This window comes from Lineus longissimus, chromosome 8 (genome assembly GCF_910592395.1).
Source record: "Lineus longissimus chromosome 8, tnLinLong1.2, whole genome shotgun sequence".
Lineage (NCBI taxonomy): Eukaryota > Metazoa > Nemertea > Pilidiophora > Heteronemertea > Lineidae > Lineus > Lineus longissimus.
Genome location: NC_088315.1, coordinates 19232486 through 19247048, shown reverse-complemented (window position 1 = coordinate 19247048; position 14563 = coordinate 19232486). Strand labels below are relative to the sequence as shown.

Below are 14563 nucleotides of genomic sequence, written 5' to 3'. Positions count from 1 at the left end.
CTGACTGTCCAGCGTGCATCTCAAAAATTGCAAATGCGGAAGAAAATCTTCATCCTGGTGGTTCATAAACAAAGCCAAGAGATTCATCTAGGGCAAGTTGTCAAAATGTAGGAAATTAATTGAACTAGAACAGATATATGATAAAGAGAAAATAAAATTTATTTTGTCCACCTTACAAGTTTCTTCATACAGTTTGGGTGAACACCGGAGAATTTTAAATGAGATCCATGAAAATACTGTTAACCATAAAATTTTAACTGGTTCTATAAAATGTCACCAAATATTGGCCGACGTCCTATCCCAATGATTGAATGAAAATAACTATATTAGAATTCATTCTAATGAAATCAGGACTGTAAAAAAGGGCAAAAAAGGGCTAAAAAGGGTAAAGGGTAAACTTTAAAAAAAAGTTGACCTTTGTGTACAGACTTATCATGAATTGTTTTGATTTAAACCAGAGACTTACGAGATCCTGTTACATTAACTAACATAATGTACCTTAACATAATATACTTCCATTTAAATTTGAAAACTACAAACACACCTAAACATTCTAACAAAACACATAAAATACTACAAAACAAACAATAATAAAATGCCATTGATGTCACTCCTGTCAAAATAAACAGAGTGATGAGAAAAAGAAGGCAGTAATTAATAAATACAAAGCACTTTCACGCACTACAAACAACTTAAGTTGACACTAAATGGCTTCATCATTGTGGCTATTCAAATTCTTATAAAACTGCTGCGGCAGCCGGAAATGGACAAAGGACACTCCAGAATCCTTTGTCAGACGAATTTAGAGTGTAGAGAGGCACATCTTGCAGTGCATTCGTCTCGTCACTCAATTCCACCAGCCACATAGGATTCAAGCAAGTCTGTTTTGTCATTTCCGGCCACCCATAACTGGTATGTTATTTTGAATCGGCACCCTGTGCATGTAAGCTTATGACCGGTACGATGGAAGCCATTTATGAAGTTCACATTACAATTACTGGTTTAAGACGACCTTATCAAATTTACATATACATTAGGTAAGGATGATAATACACCCATGGAACAAATTAAAATTATTTCCTTTTCATAATATTATAAACAATGAATAATTTTCATCAAAATGGATGGAGTTTACTAATTTACATCAAACTCGATGAAGTAATCGGCAGAAAATTCACCAAATGAAACAGATCATTAAACAATATCTGCATTTGCCCCCCCCCCCCCACCCCCGCGAGCAACACCTATGAAGAATGGCAGTTTCCCTGAATAAAGCTAATGTTTGGCCAAGGGTAAGGATCTTCTGATCGACACTCCGCTTGATGACCTTCTTGTGGGATTATGGCACAGAGTTTAAAGAGGCACTTCATAATGAAGGGAGGCCAGTCATATGCACTTTCACTCTGATAAATACACATCACCAGATTTACCCATTATCCAGTAACACGAGAATTAGAATATGTACATTTTTACAATTCATTTTTCCGCTAGTAGTAATCTGATATATACGGTCGCACCTCCAGCATGGCTTCCCATGACGGCTTACAATAGCACCGCACCTTGCCTGAGTTGGGACTCACGTTACCATACCTGGAAGAGATGAGAATACAATGTTAGTCAGCAGGAGAGCCAACCCGCGAGTCCAGTGATGTGAAAAGTGTAGATCAGCAACAGAAAGTGTAATTCATGGTTTTTCTGATGATTTTAAATCAGATGCATACCCGCAATATTCTTTACAGAACTCCCCGTCACGATCGTACTGTCTCTGATCGGGAACAAAGTCGTCCTCCATACTCGCACACACTTGTTGTTCATTAGGCTCCTGGTGGTGAGGTTGTGTTGAGTAGGTTTCGTCGTTTATGTTCATGATTAAGTTAGTGGTGTTCTGCAAAATAACAAAGATCGTAATATGTACAGTGGAACCTCCCTTAGTGGACACCTCTCTATTAAGGACAACCTCTTTATAAAGGACAACCTCTTTATAAAGGACAACCTCTTTATAAAGGACAACCTCTTTATAAAGGACAACCTCTTTATAAAGGACAACCTCTTTATAAAGGACAACCTCTTTATAAAGGACATTACTTTTGGTCCCAAATTGATTCTTTCCACTCAATTTGACCTCTCTAATCAGGACACCTCTCTACTAAGGACACTAGTTTTGGTCCCAAATTGATTTTTTCCACTCAATTTGACCTTTCTAATCAGGACACCTCTCTACTAAAGACAGCACTTGTCAGTCCTGATGTAGCTTCGTGTCTTTCTACAGCTGAATGTATTAAGGGCACCAAAACCTAATTTTGGCACACTTTTTACAGCGACCTTTTGGGCACATGGTCAACCAACGTTAAGTGCTGTATGGAGCATGTACTGTAATTGAGATGGCTGTGAAGGGTATCCCAGCCATCGTTAAGACTCGAACTTACCGCATTAGGCATTACATCCAGACAATTATTGTTCATCTCAGCCGGTTCACAGATCTCAGACATGGGGAGATGGACATCAGGCCAGGACTGCGACGGCACAACATGGGGTTGAGATTGCTTGCGAGAGTCAACCTGGTCAAAACGCACAGCCTACAATCGGAGATAAACAAGTTTTCAAACAGAGAGACTAACTTTTCCTGCATTTTCTGATAGTTAAAGCTGTTTTGATAAATTTGTTCAAAATCATATATTTGAATTGTTATGCCATAATTATCATTTCAGTCCAAGTAATCAAACATGCCAGTTTCAAGATCATAAGCAAAACATTTTTTCCTTGCATCACAAGTGAGTCATTGAGGGGATTGTTCCCAGGTGAACCGTCACTTTCTTAAAAAATTGTAAATTGAATTTGAATATTTCAAATTGCGTGAATATGTACTGATTAAAAACAGAATATAAATTGCCGTTGTGTAGACAGATATATGCCATACTAACACCAAGTTTCAGCCAAATCGTATCATGCCCAATAACTTCACAACAGCATTGTGGATAACTGCATTTCTATTTCCAGGACCACTAGTTATCACATGTAACACAACGTGTCCCTTTAAGACTCAAACGGGATGAATTAAGGGAACAGTTTTTACGAACCTGCATCTGGTTTTGCTCATGCTGGAATGGTGTCATGTGATGTTCAGGTACGCTCTGTGTCCCCTGTGATTGTGGGATGAGGCATGGACGCTTCTGGGTGGACTGACCCTAAAAAGCAACAACACATACAAACACTGACATTTTCAAGGGCAGCCTGATCAATCAATATAGATGGTTAGCAAAAACACTTCAGTAATTAGACCCCCCTCTCTGAAATTTCACTGCCATCCCTCTTAGTCTTAGACTTCCATCGGTGCTTTTAGTTTCAGTGAAAAAAAACCCTTTGCTTCAGAGATCAAAGGGTCATTAGAACTATCTTAGTCTAGGAGTCCTGTGAGGTTTGTAACATGCTCCACCCTCAGTTACAAAACATCAATCTACTGGTTCAGTTCAAGATCTAGCAGGGCGCAGCACCCTGGGTTTTTCAATTTCCTCCTTTCGCCCATACTTCTTACACAAGTGGCTACCCTGCCTTATCTTTCAGACTGTGCTCTTCTCGTCTCTGCTTTTTCATATTTCTACTTCTAGCTGAAAAACCACACTAAGTGAGAGGGCAATTCCTTACATCATCTTGCTCCATGAAACAATCTTGGTCACATTTTCTCTTCGAGGCGTAGACTTGGAACGGTGGCAGCTGCTGGGATGTGGTCCAGGAGAACTCTGATGCTGGCATGATGCTATTTGATATCCTGAAATTGACAACATGGTTAGCGGTTTTTTCTTTCAAGTTCCAATGACTGAACAGCGCCAGAATAAATTTCAGGTGCCCAGTGCCTTTGGGATTGTCCGGTCACTCCGAAGTTAAAATTCATCATCATGTAGGCATTGCGGCCCAGAAATTGGGCATTTGCCTAAAATTCATCTCAGGTTGGGCCCTTTTACATGACACATATTCTGACTGAGTGTGCGCATTTGTTTCAGGTGTAACATGCATGCCAGTCCTGACTCCTGTCAGCGCCAAAACACCATATTTTTAATATTTTAATTTATTTTGTCGAGATTTGTCTTCTATTCAATTCATAGATATTGCTTCTAGGCTATGGCATGCATGGCAATGTCGGGTGTCAGAGCCATCATTTGTTAGCCAAATAGACGTTTAAAAGAAAACCGATTGACCGAAAGCTCTCAAGCCATGCAAGCAGAGTGCATTGCAGGCCCACGCCATGCCACTCAGCACTTATTCATAGTACGAAAAATAAATGCCAAGTCCGTGCATCAACAAACAGGTGCCCGAAAGCGAAAGCCCGGTTTAAGACACAATTTGATCACCTGAAAGCGAGTAATTTAGGCCTAACCACGACAACCAAATTATGACAATAGAGTCCTAGACTATTCATTTAATAAAAACGATTGATTGCGGATGAAATTAACACTTGTTTACCACTGAAATTGTAGCATGAAAGCCAAAGAAATCAAACCTTGAAAAAGTCTTTTGTTTGCCGCTTGCGTCACGTGATAATCATGGTTTAAATTCTTGTGTTTTAGGGGGTCTAATTACACCTTATCAATTTGCTGCACTTATTAAAATATCAAAAGAATGCTAAAAAAGTAAGGAATAGTGAGCTTGGAAATAAACTTTTCCTTAGAAACCGGGAACCGGCATGCCCCGCATTCCATCAACAACATGGCGGCCAAACGAATTTTCCAAATTTGCCTTTTATTCCCCTATTTTCTCTCAATATTTTGCGCTACGACTCCGGCACCGGCACCTACACCTATTGGAAACCCAACACCGATCGATACTACAGTTGGTATGCACACAGTCAAGTTTAGACCACCAGTGGCAGTGCAATCAGCAATGCCAAGTGGGAAGTGCAATGCCCAGGCCAATCACAGTGTCACTGTGTCAGTGGTGAGTGACCGCGCACAGTGCACACTGCAGCCTTTTACACCAGGCGGAGGAAGTCATTGCGGGCTCAAACAAACCTAAATATAGGCACAACGGTGGCTTCCTCGGCCTGGTGTGAGGGCCTCTATCAGTCTATGCCATGGTGCCAGTCACCCAGCAGTGGTTGTGGAGTGGTATAGGCCTACCGTACCAGCCATGACATGACATGGATGCAGTGCATTCATATACTAACATTGTCACATGTTTTGAAGTGTGGCAAAGACGGCAAAGGCCCAATTATGGGCCATGATGCCTGAATGATGATGATGATGCATAATATGTGAATGTGTCTGTGGTGAGGCTGAGGGTGAAAATGCAGTGCCAGGGCCGGTCCTGCCTAGTCCTCCTAGGCCGCTAGGGGTTGTGGTTCTGGTGAATAATTAACACTAAGACTAACAGGCCTCTAGGCCTATATAGACTTGACATTGCCCAAGCCATGTGTTCGTCAGTTAGGAACATTTCATTTGGGCAACTTTGTTGGACTGGACATAACATGTCATATTGTATCAGCTGCAACCAAAACCATCCTAATCTTTTGCAGACATCGGTCCATGCACCTGTGATCTAACATCGGCTGCCTGTGATGTGAACTGTTGTTGTGACCCTGACTGTACCGTTGATGACAGAGGCGCGTTTAAGGAATGTACCAACAGAATATCAGCGCAAGTATCAACTGTGTATTGTTCTCTTCAGAGAACTTTTTCAGTCTGTGGATAAATGTGTTGACTAAAGATCACGCCATTTCTCTGATGTTACGGTTGCCTGTGGTCGTGTGGAATTTGTAAATACAGTAGAACCTCTCTATTAAGGACACCCTTGGGACTGGCAAGTGCTGTCCTTCATAGAGAGGTGTCCTGATTAGAGAGGTCAAATCGAATGGAAACGACCAATTTAGGACCAAAACTTGTGTCTTATTGGAGATGGTGTCCTTAATAGAGAGGTGTCCGCTAAGAGAGGTTCCACTGTATCTGGCTAATTTCAAATGCCTGTGAGGGTGACATATTGTTAGAACTTGCTACAACACTCTACAAGCATCCAGTCCCTTCATCTTCAAATATAAAAATCGATGAATATGATTTTCTTTCTTCCAGGTTGAGCAGTCAGATGTGCGTGTTGTCTTCGTTGATTTTCACAAACAACACGCAATACACCGTCAACAGAACAGACCCCTCATTGTTCTGTGTTGTGACGGACAACTGTAAGTTGTTGCAAATCTTTCAAGAATATCCTTTTAAAGTGGTCACGCTAATTACCGACCATATTAGACTAAACCTGACTTCTAGTTCTTACATAAAAACATCATACTTTTTATGACCGGAAAGAAGATATTTACATTCTTTATTACCTGCAAATTTCATCACATTGGAATGATGTGAAGAGAAAGTAAGAATTTTGTAAAGCTATAAGTCCTGCCACCAAAAATTCAAATCAATATGCCGCCATCTTTGTTCTCTAACTACATCAAATAATATCATTCAGTTCGCTAGTTATTTTTTCCGTATCAAACTATAATTGCAGATCAAGCGAGGAACTTCTACACCCTCCCCTCAGTGGCTAATACGTCTGCAGCTATCAAATCATACATTAGTAGATATCAGCTTACAACGTATGCTATGAAGGCTGGGACAACTTACGATTTCAAAAGTGTTACCTGGTATAAGGTTAGTGATTGTGTGCAATCAAAACAGTGTCTTTGAGAAAACTATCAGACCCCTATCCCTCCCCTTCTTCTTCTTTTTCGTTCCAAATTTTTGAGATGCACACTAGACACTCAGTCCATTTTTGTTCAAGAAGACGGCTGGTTCTAGAGAGTTCCATGACAGAGGCCCAGAGCTTTGTGGTCAGCGCGGTGTCTTTTGGCCAGTATTCCTCTCTATTTTTCATAAGGGAGCAGGTCTGAAGCCACAGAGCCCCAGGGCTGTGTGGTCAGGGTGGTGTCCTTTGGCCAGTATTCCTCTCTATTCTTCATTAGGGAGCAGTTGTGAAGCCACAGAGCCCCAGAGCTTTGTGGTGAGGGTGGTGTCCTTTGGCCAGTATTCCTCTCTATTCTTCATAAGTGAAGCACGAGCTGGCATCCTCTTGTAAACAGGGCCTACAACACGACTTCTCCTTACGCATGCATGTTTCCGAGGGAGTAAGTATGTATCGAGTGAAATGGCCTGATATTGTCAGGATGATAAGCTGGGGTCTGGCCTCCAGCTCCACATTCACATCGAGTTGATTCTGTGAAGGTGTTTTCTGAGTCAACAGTGGTCTGTTCGTAGACGGTAGATCGTCACCTGTTGCTTCCTGTCGGGCCGGGTGCTCCCTCCCCTGAAATTGAGATCCAACATAAGGCCGTCTTCCTTCAATCAAGTGTTGCACTTGACAGGGTCAAAAGACATGATGTCCTGTTCCAACATTTCAGGATAATGACACCGATGTGAATAAACGAATTTATTGGAATAGTCAATGATATGGTCTTTATTTCTGTGATTCCCTTTTCAGAGTGGTGACCCGGTCTACACGCTGTTCTCCAGTGATTCCATTGGCACATTAGGATTCCCTAAAAGTGGTAATACAATGCTCTGCAATGACGACAACCCAGCTTGTAAGTCAAGAATTAAAATTTCTCTTCTTCTTCTTCTGTGTTGAACCTGCCTAAAGTATAACTTCAGTCATGTGGCAGAGATGAAGTGGCTTGTCTTTTCGAGGTCCCACTGTATTCCCCACAGTTTTCCCTCGACTGCAAAGTCATCATTTTCCGTAGCGGTCGTGGTCGGTTTGAACATATGAATTGATTAAAGCTAATGACTTCGTGTCGAGATTCATATGAGGTAGGGCTCCAAAAATCACCCCTTAGTATATGAAAAATATAAGCTTTGAATGCAGATTTTCAACTACTTGACGGGGATGGGGGGGGGGGGGGGGGGTGAATGCGTTGTCACTAGGTGCAGCACTCATACAAATGTTTTCTCCCCATTTTTGCACTGAGAAAAAAAGGTTACCACCCGGACAAATTCATGGCGATGGTACTGGTTTTCTGCTAGAGCACCTGGAAAATCTTGCTGCCAATCTGGACAAAACTGGAAAAAAGTATAAATTTTGACCCTTACAAACATAATAATGTTTTGGTCTTCCTGGAGTTACATTGATTTTGTTTTTATATATTTATGATTTTATGCTGCAGCCTACCTTATGGACGAGACGAGTGAGTGCGTGCGTGACCTTGGACAACCGCTTGCCCAGACTTGCCAGACAGATAAGTCACTCACTGCAGATACATACTACAAAAACTTTAAGGTCGCAAGTGTGAGTATTCAAGTCTTTCTATTGGGTTACTTAAAGGGGTGCACCGTACAATCTAGTACCTCCTACAGGGAAAGTATGATACTCCTAAAACAGGTCCACAACAAAAACTTGCAAGAGAGAAGGGGGGCCTTTGGAGCAACATCCTCCTATATGGGGGCAGAGGGGAGTTGATCACCATCTTTTGTCTTCGGACAGGCCACTGCAGACTGATGGACAGAGGACAAACATTGCCGAGCCTCACTACTCTACTCTGGCCTGGAACTAGTGGGTTCATTTTCTTGGCATGCACTTCAGGGAGAGAGATCCAGATTTCCCCAAGCGCGTCACCAGTAATCAAATGCCCCCACTAATGTCTGTGTTGAGATTGCGCATCTGCTACACAGTGCCTTTCTGCCAATTATCAAGCTTGTGATGTGATGTACATATACCTTATCTCTCTTTACAGACTCCAGAAATCTTCAAACCGGCTGTGTTTGATGTGAATAATCCTGATTCAGGTAAAGGCCACGTCACACTTGAGGTCCACAGGAGCATCTTGGGCGGGGGTTGGGGGGGGGGGGTTACTTGAATGGGGGGTCAAACACAATACAGTTTTCTACATATGCATATTATTTAGCCTAAGATGACCAATTTGATCCCCTAACTCCTACCTGTAGTAACCCTTTAATCCCATTCAAGCGAACTGATAATCAATTTTTTCCCTCTGCAGCATTTGTGATTCCACTTTATAACGCGACGCAGCTAGTGATGGTGAACCCAGTGTTGCCTGGTACCTGCATCGATGCCAACGGTCTCTCCAGCCCATGTACAAATACAGGTTCCATTCCGACACCGGCATATGACACGGCAACAAAATTCTGTAACTACGCAGTTACGCAAGTGAGTACCTTAGTTACAGTAGAACCTCTCTTTTATTTACCATGACATTTCTTCAATGGCGCGAAACCCCTATGCAAAAAGTGTGTAGTAAAATTTCCTATGCGGTCACCTCGGGCCTTTTTCCAGGGCGGTTGTGGTCGTACTGAACTTTTGAATGGATTAAGAGGCTAAAACTTGATGTACTGATCAATTTGAGGAAGGTTTCATGAAAATCCAAGAGCAGTTGTGAAAATGAGAGTGACATGCAAAATTTCTCAACATCTTGAACCAATCTATAGAAAACAACGCTGCCACATCGAAATTTTTGCAATCTATGTTTGTCCCATTTCAGGTCGAGTATGAGATCACCCATGAAGGCACAAAGGGCATTTTGAGCGTGGATGTCAAGTTTGTGTTGAAGAATATTAAAGATTCCGACTTGCCTTTAAAACAGACATTTAAAGTAACATGGAAACAGGTTAGTTAAAGGCCAACAACGTTTGATGAAAATTTGAAATTTGGAAATTTTCAATTGCATAAATACTTACTGAAACTTAATTTTAACTCGGCTGTTGTGTACACAGATATACATACCTAGTTTCAGCTAATTTGCATGCATGATAATTGCGCTACATCATCGTGTTTTACTGCATTTCTATTTTCCTGACTACGATTTAAAAAATACACACGGCCTTCCCTTTAAAAACGAGAATCATCAACTAAAGGACTTACAGAGTAATTAGGGGCATTATTACCAAGCTGTCGTCGGCAGCCCAGTCATCTTCCCCACAACAGCAGTAGTGCCGCCACCAAGTTATCTGTTAACTCTGATTTTAATGCCAAGTGAGCCCTCCATGCAGTGATCGTCTCTGTGTGGATACAAGCATTTCCAACGAGTCTCCTGGAGCTCAGTTTGAATTCAAATTTAAACACATGTGGTACTAAGGCAGAAGACTAAAAGTAACATTTCGTGTAAAAATTGCACGAGTTTTAAAAATAAAAAAGAGGACTTATTACATTCGTGATGATACCTATCCTTGTTGTTGTTTTCAGAAAAATGCAACTGCAACAGTTGTCAAAAGTGGTAACCCTGGCTACAAGGTCGGTCAACCAGTTTTAGCCGGTTTGTTGAGGCAGACGACTGTTGGGAATGAAGTCAGGTAAGGGGCCACTCATTTAGAGAACGTATGCCACAAGGGGAGGGCATTAGTAAAGTTTAAGTCCAATTTGTGTAGACTTGCATATAGATGGGGGGGGGGGGGGGTGTTATTGAAACAATGATTTTAACAGTTCTATTAGCCCTTTAATGTCACTAAATATGGATTGGAAGGATGACAAGTTCATGTTCTGAACCGGGAAATTAAAAAAATTGATGATCTCAGATTTTCCGACCCCAAATTTCCCAAAAAATATATATATATAATAATAATTTCCCAAAAATGCTCATATGAAACAATTCAATTTCTTCTGCCTTGTTCTCAGACACAATAAGTCTTGGGTACAATACTCCCAGCTTCTAACATTTGTAATGGTCTGCTAGTACACTTGCCTGTCCTCAGAGTGATGGGTAGTTGTCATGTATAACCCCCTTGGTGGATTTTTGAATCTTACTTGTTGATTTGACCACATCGATTATTCAGTCATTTTCTCTTCTTCCTCAGACAAGATATTCTCCTAAGCTCAAACCGTGACGAGATGCTGACGATGATGACGAGCTCCATTGTGGGTAGCTGTGACCAGAATAAAAACCTACGGACTCCCGTCAAATTTGGAATTAACATGAGATCGGGATGTACGTTCAGGTGAGTACTGGAAAAGTGGGATTTTTGGTTGTTTTTTTTTGTTTTTTTTTAAAATTTTTTTTTCAAAATTAAAAAAAAAAATTTTTAATTATTTTTTTAATTATTTTTTTATATTTTTATTTTTGGTTGGTTACACCTGTGAAAACAAGATGGCAGCACTGCACACAATTCAATGCAGACCTTGTCTCTAAGATTGGGTAATGCGAGCTATTTTACAATGAAACTTTTCCTGAGCTAAATTTGGAATCGGGCTACCCAGTCTATACAGGACGCGGGTGCGGGAAAAATATGGTACACGTACACTTCCAAAACCCTGTGATGGCAAAAGAGGTAATGGTCAGTTTGGATAAAAAATTGCATTCGAACCCCCCAGTTCCCTTGTTCCTAATCAAAAGGTGGGTCGACAATGATTGATTAACCTTTGTCAATTTCAGTGTTTCCTTGACGAATATGAGCAACGATTGTCAGCTCATCCAAGATGATGCCAAAAGAATCCTGCTCGGAGGCAGTGATCCACCTTCTTATGTGGCCACATTTGGAAACTCGGCTGTTGAGAAGGTGGGAGACTGGGTGCCGATTTTGACGGAGAATGATCCAACGGGAGCATCGGTAGGTGGCGTTGAACAACCTCTGAAACTCTTCGTTGCAACTTAAGGCAATTGAATTCCCAGGACAGAACTTTTGTCATGAATTTTTTTCCATTACACCAGTACTTTACGTGATTTGTGACCAGTACACCAGTACTTTATGTGATTTGTGACCAGTACACCAGTACTTTACGTGATTTGTGACCAGTACACCAGTACTTTACGTGATTTGTGACCAGTACACCAGTACTTCACGTGATTTGTGACCAGTACACCAGTACTTTATGTTGTTTGTGACCAGTACACCAGTACTTTACGTGATTTGTGACCAGTACACCAGTACTTTACGTGATTTGTGACCAGTACACCAGTACTTTACGTGATTTGTGACCAGTACACCAGTACTTCACGTGATTTGTGACCAGTACACCAGTACTTTATGTGATTTGTGTTTTGTCTTTCAGGGCTCCACCACTCAGAAAGGCCTCTGCTCCAATATGGTCCTGGGAATGAACCTGGAGATTGTCTACGCCAACGTTGGCTCGCTGGCCAATCCTCAACCAAAAATCATAGGTGTGGCAAGGGTGTATGATGAGGCTCAAGAACTGAAATATGAGGTAAGTGGCATCAAGTATGTGATCTTTATTCATACTTGGTAGCGTACATAAACTTCTGATTCGATTACTGATGATACTGGAGTCAACTATTCTCAGTGTTGTAATTTTATCATCCTCTCTTTCTAGTGCTATGGCCCTTTTTGCCAACCAGACACGATGGACCTCGGCCAAAACTTCGAGGTGACTAGTTCCGTTACATTCGTTGATGCATCAGAGAAAGCTGTTCCATTCTATGCAGAGCGCCCCCTATTAGCCATCCGGCTGCCCTACGACTTCTTCTACCCGTTCTTATCTGGTGGTGCCAACCGTTTGTTCCAGAACAATTGGATGTTTTTGGTTACGCTGTTGTTTGGGTTTCTGGTACTTTGATGCGTCATCGACTCCTTTCACAGCTGAAGATCATGGTCAGGACACGAATGAAAGTAAACGGTTGTCTCAACGAATAGGGCTTTATTCGAATGCCATAACATGCGAGCCTTGGTTTGGCAGCTATTACGTGTAGTGTACAACAGTTAGTATAGGTGGCGACACTGAACTGGTATGATACTCTGGGATGCATTACAATCGTATGGAGCATTTTCTAAAAATAAATCGTTCTGAAACTGTTTTTTATCCAAGAATGCAAAATGCGTCAGAATTGTTTTTACGGGCAGGACGAAAAATTCAACAGAAATCACGTGTCTTCTAGTAAAGGTAAAGTTATCATACATTGGGGTTTGAAAAAGTAACTCAATACCAGAAAGAATAATGTTCGAAACGTTCGTAAAAAGCTGTCAAAAAAAAACAACAGCTAAGTAATACCAGCAGAGGGGGTTGGACCCCTAGTCTCTTTTATTTTGATGGGAAACCTTTGCCATTTAGCCCAGAGGGTTAATTTCTACTGTAAATAGTGTAAAAATAGATGTAAATGTATTCATGAGATTGTTGCAAGGAACTTAGATTAGATTTGTATAAATACCTGTTGACAGGTATTCTGTAGTTAGTTTACTCCAATCATATCAGATCATACTAAGGGTTGTAGCCAGTAAGTGTCCACTCGAGATTAAAGAAGTGCTATGTTGGTTAATCCAGACTGTAGGGTAGAGCAGGGCTCGAGATAACCCCCGAAGAGTGTCTTGAAGCATGAAACTGGCCCCTCAATTTTAAAACTTTTAACTAAGAAATCTGGTACAGGACTCTTGAGATTTCGTCATGACTTTAGTTTGATTTCCAAGTAAGAAAGTCTAGTTTGAGGCCTGGTTGCATCTTTTTGTCTCGTATCAACGAAACTAGAGCTTTATCAAATGTAGCTTTCTGAAGGACATTGTTGTTTTAGTCTTTCAATCAAGCTTGATCATCCGTCCTCAGTAAAATTTCTCGTTTAAAACTTAATGTTTTCATTACCATTGGGAATTACATGTTGGTAAGCTGTATAGCCACACAAGTGGAAAAGGTTATACACTGTGTAGACGCTATTTCGCCGGTCTGTTGAAGGGCGTTTGTAAAAAAGACCTTTATTTTTATTATGTGTAATAGGCCTATGTGAAACAGACATCCCACTTTGTTAAAGATTAGTAAACTTGTCTGTAGAATTTTGATAAGAAGTTTTACATCCTGTAAAGAGATTTAGAATAAAATTCAAATTTCTGTAAAGGTGTTGTCATTGTTGGTTTGCTGCACACTGAACATCCATTGGTATTGCCTCCGCAGCCAACCTCTGCCCATTTTGACGCGTGTTATCTGGGTCAGGATGGGTTGACGTTGTGTTGGCTGCTGTCATAGATGTGATGTGCTATTTGAGCACCCAGCTGGCGGCGACGTTCGACGAGACAATTAGTCCTCTTGGCCTGGATGAGATTATGCATTCATGGTCCTGTCCTTGATGTGTTGGAGTCAATGGTCTTCGCCTGGACATGTCCTTTGCCACTGATGACATTTGCTTCCTTTGTGATTGTGATATTTTTGAGGCCACGCTGGGTGTTCCCTAACCTGTGTTTGAGACTACTGGTCCTCTCCCGATTTGTCACATCAACAAGTTTCCCATTGGAGTTGCAACTGGTCTTCTCCTCTGCCAGCTGTGATTAGACCGATATAACACCCCTTCCTAATCCTGCCTGCTAACTTCCTGTGTTAAAAAAAACCATGGTGTCCCCCCCCCGGGTCCATTCATATGTTTGATATTGTGTTTTCGACTGCTGTTCCATGGTTCCTGTCATGGAATTCGGCTAATACTGTAGCTTGGAGCACAGCCCATTGATTCAAAGGTCAGTAAGGGGTTAAAAGATTGTAAAATGTCTAAGAAGAGGAAGGAGAAGGAATCTGCAGAGGTCCCGTACTCTTTGAGACCTCTTTGTCTTAGGATGACATAATGATTTGACCCCTTACTAACCCTGTGTTGTCAATCTCCAAGCCTCGCCATCGGCGACGGTTTCGTAGTGCATCTTTTACTGACTCTGCTCCAATC

The 14563-nt window shown here is 41.4% G+C and overlaps 2 protein-coding genes across 2 annotated transcripts; one reads left to right on the top strand and one right to left on the bottom strand.

Annotated features, from left to right (window-relative positions):
* Positions 1-149: 149 nt before the first annotated feature.
* LOC135492406 (uncharacterized) lies at positions 150-4513 on the bottom strand. Its single transcript, XM_064778877.1, has 6 exons — positions 4496-4513; positions 3643-3766; positions 3078-3185; positions 2427-2576; positions 1722-1885; positions 150-1590 (listed from the first exon to the last, which is right to left on the bottom strand). The coding sequence occupies exons 2-6, from the start codon at positions 3748-3750 to the stop codon at positions 1488-1490; spliced, it is 633 nt and encodes a 210-aa protein (XP_064634947.1). The 5' UTR covers positions 3751-3766; positions 4496-4513; the 3' UTR covers positions 150-1487.
* Positions 4514-4700: 187 nt separating this feature from the next.
* LOC135492819 (tectonic-1-like) lies at positions 4701-12956 on the top strand. The gene is made up of 14 exons (XM_064779468.1): positions 4701-4828; positions 5507-5627; positions 6057-6163; positions 6484-6626; positions 7453-7555; positions 8135-8256; positions 8702-8753; positions 8966-9135; positions 9467-9592; positions 10168-10274; positions 10776-10916; positions 11351-11525; positions 11968-12120; positions 12247-12956. The coding sequence occupies exons 1-14, from the start codon at positions 4702-4704 to the stop codon at positions 12487-12489; spliced, it is 1890 nt and encodes a 629-aa protein (XP_064635538.1). The 5' UTR covers position 4701; the 3' UTR covers positions 12490-12956.
* Positions 12957-14563: the final 1607 nt, after the last annotated feature.

Excerpts from the sequence above, each read along its gene's own strand:
- LOC135492819 (XM_064779468.1), top strand. The coding sequence starts at position 4,702 with ATGGCGGCCAAACGAATTTTCCAAATTTGCCTTTTATTCCCCTATTTT. Across the intron at positions 5,628-6,056 it reads TGTACCAACAGAATATCAGC|GTTGAGCAGTCAGATGTGCG; the intron begins GCAAGTATCAAC and ends TCTTTCTTCCAG. Across the intron at positions 6,164-6,483 it reads CTGTGTTGTGACGGACAACT|ATCAAGCGAGGAACTTCTAC; the intron begins GTAAGTTGTTGC and ends CTATAATTGCAG.
- LOC135492406 (XM_064778877.1), bottom strand. The coding sequence starts at position 3,750 with ATGCCAGCATCAGAGTTCTCCTGGACCACATCCCAGCAGCTGCCACCG. Across the intron at positions 3,186-3,642 it reads GTTTCATGGAGCAAGATGAT|GGTCAGTCCACCCAGAAGCG; the intron begins GTAAGGAATTGC and ends GTTGCTTTTTAG. Across the intron at positions 1,886-2,426 it reads TGGATGTAATGCCTAATGCG|AACACCACTAACTTAATCAT; the intron begins GTAAGTTCGAGT and ends GTTATTTTGCAG.